A 4790-nucleotide genomic window follows, 5' to 3' on the forward strand; every position below is an offset into this window, starting at 1 on the left:
TGTGTATAAGTAGAGGGACAGACAGATCATGGGACTGGCTGGAAAATGGATTACTGCAGGGCAGGAGGAAGTGGCTGGATGTGGAATGACATCAGAATTTGTGACAGAGAAAAATGGCATGAATGGAAGAATGAATGAAGCAATAAACTAATCAGAACCGGCCGGCATGACAGTTGTGAAGCACTCAAGACTGTTAAAGGTGAAAAGAAGATGACATGTCAGAATAAATAATAATGATGCAACAGCAGTTCCATATCATACTGCTTTACATGATTTAAGACTGTTCTGTGTGTTCATCTTTAATGCATTGCATTGAATGCACACTATATTATTAGATATCAGATATTGGAAAATATCCTAGTCCAGTATAGTATAATAGTGGGTCTCAAATGACCTTAGAACAGCAATGTAGTATTTATTCACAAACACTGTTGCTAAGAGAAAGTTGCTGACTAGTGAATAAAATTGACCAATTTATTTTTAATTTTCTAGTTGTTTTTGCTTCATTAATTACGCACAATGTATCATTTACATTACTTTTAAGAACTTAAAAAACATCATGATGAAGTAAATTATTGAAATATTGTTTTTGTACCTTTGTGTTTCTTACAGAGAAGTAGTCCAACCGCCAACCCCAGAGGGGCCATCAATAAAATACTGACAACAATCCACAGTGGAGCGAGGAGGTGAGGGGAGCGACTGTGGGGACTTTGGGGACTGTTGGGACTTTGGGGACTGTTGGGACTTTGGGGACTGTCGGTGGTCTTTTCATAAGATGCTGGAAAGAAGATATTAAGCATGCTTCAAAATTATGATTCACATCTTGAACCTGGAGAGAAAAACAGACCAAAAAAAAGAAAAAATCATTGTTACTTTGATTTGAAATCTTCAGCCAGCTCTCTGGTGATTCTCCAACTCCGGAGATGCTGCACTAGTAGAGTCCTTCATCAGACTTGGAAACATTTTGGATGGTCATGTTGCCCGTATACTGGGTCCCGAGACGGGAACCATCTTTGTAGAAATCTGCTATGTGTTGTGTCTGAGTTTTCTTGTTTTTACAATACAGAATCACATCATCTCCCTCCAACACAGGATGGGCAGGACTCCCCAGGATCACAGAACCAGCTGAACAACATCATAAAGACATATTTGATGTTAAACATTGTATATATATATATAGTTACAGAAAATAACAGATAACAGAAAACATTAGAAAAAAAATATTTTTAATTTTTTTGTTTAGTGATTCACTATATTGTACATTTATATTTATATTTACACATTTAGTTAAAACTAATTTATGATAATACTACTACTAATAATAATAGTGATAATGTAATGATAATAATAATGATAATGTACAATGTATTATATATTGAATCACTAACTGCATTTTTATCTGTAATTTACAGAAATTAAAAGAAAATGTAATTTGTGTAATTTTCTGTATTGTGAGTATAATGTGAGGGAAATATTACAAGCAGCATTTTGATTTATATCAAAATATTCTATTATTGAGACCTTTTCTAAAATGATTTGAACTTACTGTGTAACTGTGTCCAATAATCTGTAAATAGATTTTTTTATTTGCTAAACATACCAGTGACAGAGATATTTACAGCATCACTTTTTTCTCCCTCTTCATCTTCACACCAGTATTCTCCACTGTGTCTTTCAAAAGTTGAATAAATGGTGCAGGATGGAGCTAATGTGTGGCAGTTAGAAGAGTTTGTTGGAGGGATTTTGTTGAGCTTCGCCTTCACTCTCCATCTAGTGAAGCCATCATTCTCCTCACAGCGAACAGAGACAGTCTCATACAGAAAGAACTGTAGTCTGTCTGGAACAATACGTAGAAAAGCTGCATCTGAGACACAGAGAAAGAAAGTGATTCAATTATTATCCAAATTACCCATTCACCATTCACAAAACTAGACATACAGTAAATTTAATGATATTTGAACTGTTATTACAATGTGATGTCACTATAACGGGACTATACTGCATTACAAAAGCTGACAACAGCAAGTACAGAAGCAGTTAAGTTGTGAAAAAAGGTTAAGTAACATCTATATAAGTTATTAAAACCTTAACTTCCCCAACAAAACAGAATAAAATCATAAAATCAAACACTACACTACATGTTAGGACAATCTAATTTAGGTTAAGGTATCTAAGCCAGTTAGATTTTAGTGTTACTCTTTTTTCTTTATGATTTGGTTTAGCTACAGCCTCAATTTTGTTGAGGAATAACATTTTCAATTACTAAGATGTTGAACCATAAAAACTGATTTTTTAATTTCAGGAACAGTTTAGAAAAAGTCTATAAATGAGCTTTAGCTAAGACTAGCTGTCTCTGCTTTCCAACTAGCATTAACTAGCTGGAGTGCAGTCAGTGCAGTTGTTTTTTTTTTTCCTGTTTTATATTTCCTGATAATTTTACATACACAAAATTACACATTTCTTTGGAATAATATGTTTTATATGGTAAAACAAATGTCAGAAAGTCAGATTCTAGTCTTCTCTCAATTTTCACCAAATGTAGTTAATGCATTTTGTTCTTGTAAGGTAGAAACTTTATTCTTGGTCACTTTTGACAGTAGAATTTCTTTTACTGTTCTGTTTCTAAGGTATGTATAAAGGACAGAGTGTGACATATCAGTAGTAAAAGCAATTTGAAAACAATCCTCCATATTCATGCTGTTCAGTATAATGAAGTACTTATTTCATCTAATGATGCATGAATTTGCATATATCATGGCAATACAGGATACAATATAGAGCATATTATACAGCATGGAAGTGCATATGATACATATATTTCCAATAGTGAATGGTGCTACACCCAATCTGTAAATCCATAATGTAAGTCATAATTAGCCAAAGATTAAATACATAAATACAAGTACAGATATAAACTGAACAAGATCACTTTACATATTGTATTATTATATTATATATATGTTTATTATATTATTGTATGTTTATTTGACATAGTTCAGCCATTTCATACATTTTTTTTCAGACAAAGACATGTAATATTCTTACTTTAAATGTTTTTTGTTTTTGTTTCTTTTTCAATATATTTAATATTTGTATCCATATGGGCATGTTTTTTTTTGCCCACAACCATCAGCAAGTACCATTAAAAAAGTAACTGTGTTTGACTCTGGGCAAGACTGGTAGTAAAGACAATTAGCTAAAACTTATCCAACTTACCAGCTTTCTGAGCAAAGTAACTGTGGTGAACTTGTGCAACCAGCAGGACCAACACACCCAGCACTGGAGAGACAAATGAAGAGAGCTGATATAATATGTACAAGCTGTAAAGATGAATGGAGGGGAAGTTGATAGACAGACTCAGTACTCACTCAGTCTAGTGCAGAGAGCTGTAACCTCCATGATGTCTTGCTGCTGACTGTCTGAGCATCAGACTGACATACAAATAAAACACAATGTAGGTCAGAACCTCCTCTTCCTGTTTGAGGTATTTCTGGTGATGATGCAGCGGCAGGTTTGAATCTACAAGTATATATGTGAAGCTTGATCTGCTACAGTGGAAATTCTGGCTTAATCCCCATAAAAAGACACATGTGCGTTCAAAAGAGAAAACTGGGCGATCAACCTTGAAAATATGCATCAGTTTTTAAACAAAGGTGGCCCATCATCCAAGCTGTCAATATCAGTCAAATGTCAGCAAGTCAAAATGCATCAGCCGTGATATTTTAATCAAATATGAAAGTTCACCAAGATTGAACGCTACACCGTTGAGCCTCCTTTCTCTATTTTGAAGTAAGTGCTAAACAACCAGAGCCAATGAACCACAGTCTTTATGATATCCTGAATCTGAATGAATGAATAAAAGAAAATAAATATATAAGTGGATAAATAATCAAATGTGTAATCAAATGTTATATGTGTAAGACATTTTTTCATTTATAACTAGTGTCTTGTGTGGCTAAATAACTTTGCCTTTGGCCACACACAATGTCAGATTTAAAGTGTTTTGTTAGAGCTTTACTGTTCCATGATAGGAGAGACATTATTGATTTTCATTACTGATCATATATAGACTAGACATGCATGCACACTCAAAAATGTGATTATAAAGTTAGTAGCATTGCACACATTATTGTTTATGCAATGAAAAATCTAACAGACATGCACTTTAATGCATGTCACTTTGTATAGGCAAAGCCTTGGCTTGTGGTTTCGCTGGACAGGCCGTTGGCATTATTATGTCTTTCTTTTTCTGTTACGAATGTAAATGTAAGTCACAGCTCACTGATGGAACCTAGTGTTACATTTGATGATATGAAATCTTATTTTTTTAAGTTTAATGTTGTGTGTAATAGACAAATGGAAAACAACATCTTTAATTGTTCAGTTAATCCAAAACATGCAGTATTTCAAATTGTATCTGACTTATTTTGGTATAAACTGCTATCAGTGTGCCTCTGTGTTGTGCAATGCCACATTTTTTACATATGTTAAGTTTACATACACCTCAAGTTTTGGACCTTTGAACATGTTTAACATCCAACATCAGACCAGTATAAAAATCATAAAAAGCATGATATGTCCCCTTTAATTCAATATATTAGTAAGATATGTTTTATGTAAAAATGGAATTGAACACTCATTTTCTCTTATGTCACTAGTCAATTTTGTCCCAAACAGATTTTTTAATATTATTTTGTCTCATTTCTGGGTTTTTTTTTTTCCCAAAATGTCACATGTCAAATGCTAACAGAAAAGTAAATGTTGTTGTACAAAAAGGTGTGCAGGAAAAA

At 33.3% G+C, this 4790-nt stretch overlaps 1 protein-coding gene across 1 annotated transcript; it reads right to left on the bottom strand.

Moving 5' to 3' along the window:
- Positions 1–733: 733 nt before the first annotated feature.
- LOC122974258 (Fc receptor-like protein 3) lies at positions 734–3458 on the bottom strand. Its single transcript, XM_044342278.1, has 5 exons — positions 3369–3458; positions 3217–3279; positions 1601–1864; positions 874–1125; positions 734–778 (listed from the first exon to the last, which is right to left on the bottom strand). Exons 1-4 carry the CDS (start codon positions 3397–3399, stop codon positions 932–934), a joined length of 552 nt encoding a protein of 183 aa, XP_044198213.1. The 5' UTR covers positions 3400–3458; the 3' UTR covers positions 734–778; positions 874–931.
- Between the last annotated feature and the right edge of the window lie 1332 nt (positions 3459–4790).

This window comes from Thunnus albacares, chromosome 22 (assembly GCF_914725855.1).
Source record: "Thunnus albacares chromosome 22, fThuAlb1.1, whole genome shotgun sequence".
Classification (NCBI taxonomy): Eukaryota; Metazoa; Chordata; class Actinopteri; order Scombriformes; family Scombridae; genus Thunnus; species Thunnus albacares.

Bases quoted from the DNA above. Each gene is read 5' to 3' on its own strand.
- LOC122974258 (XM_044342278.1), bottom strand. From the start codon at position 3,399: ATGGAGGTTACAGCTCTCTGCACTAGACTGA. The intron at 3,280-3,368 runs GTGAGTACTGAG...TTGTCTCTCCAG, and splicing joins AGCTCTCTGCACTAGACTGA to TGCTGGGTGTGTTGGTCCTG. The intron at 1,865-3,216 runs GTAAGTTGGATA...TCTGTGTCTCAG, and splicing joins TTACTTTGCTCAGAAAGCTG to ATGCAGCTTTTCTACGTATT.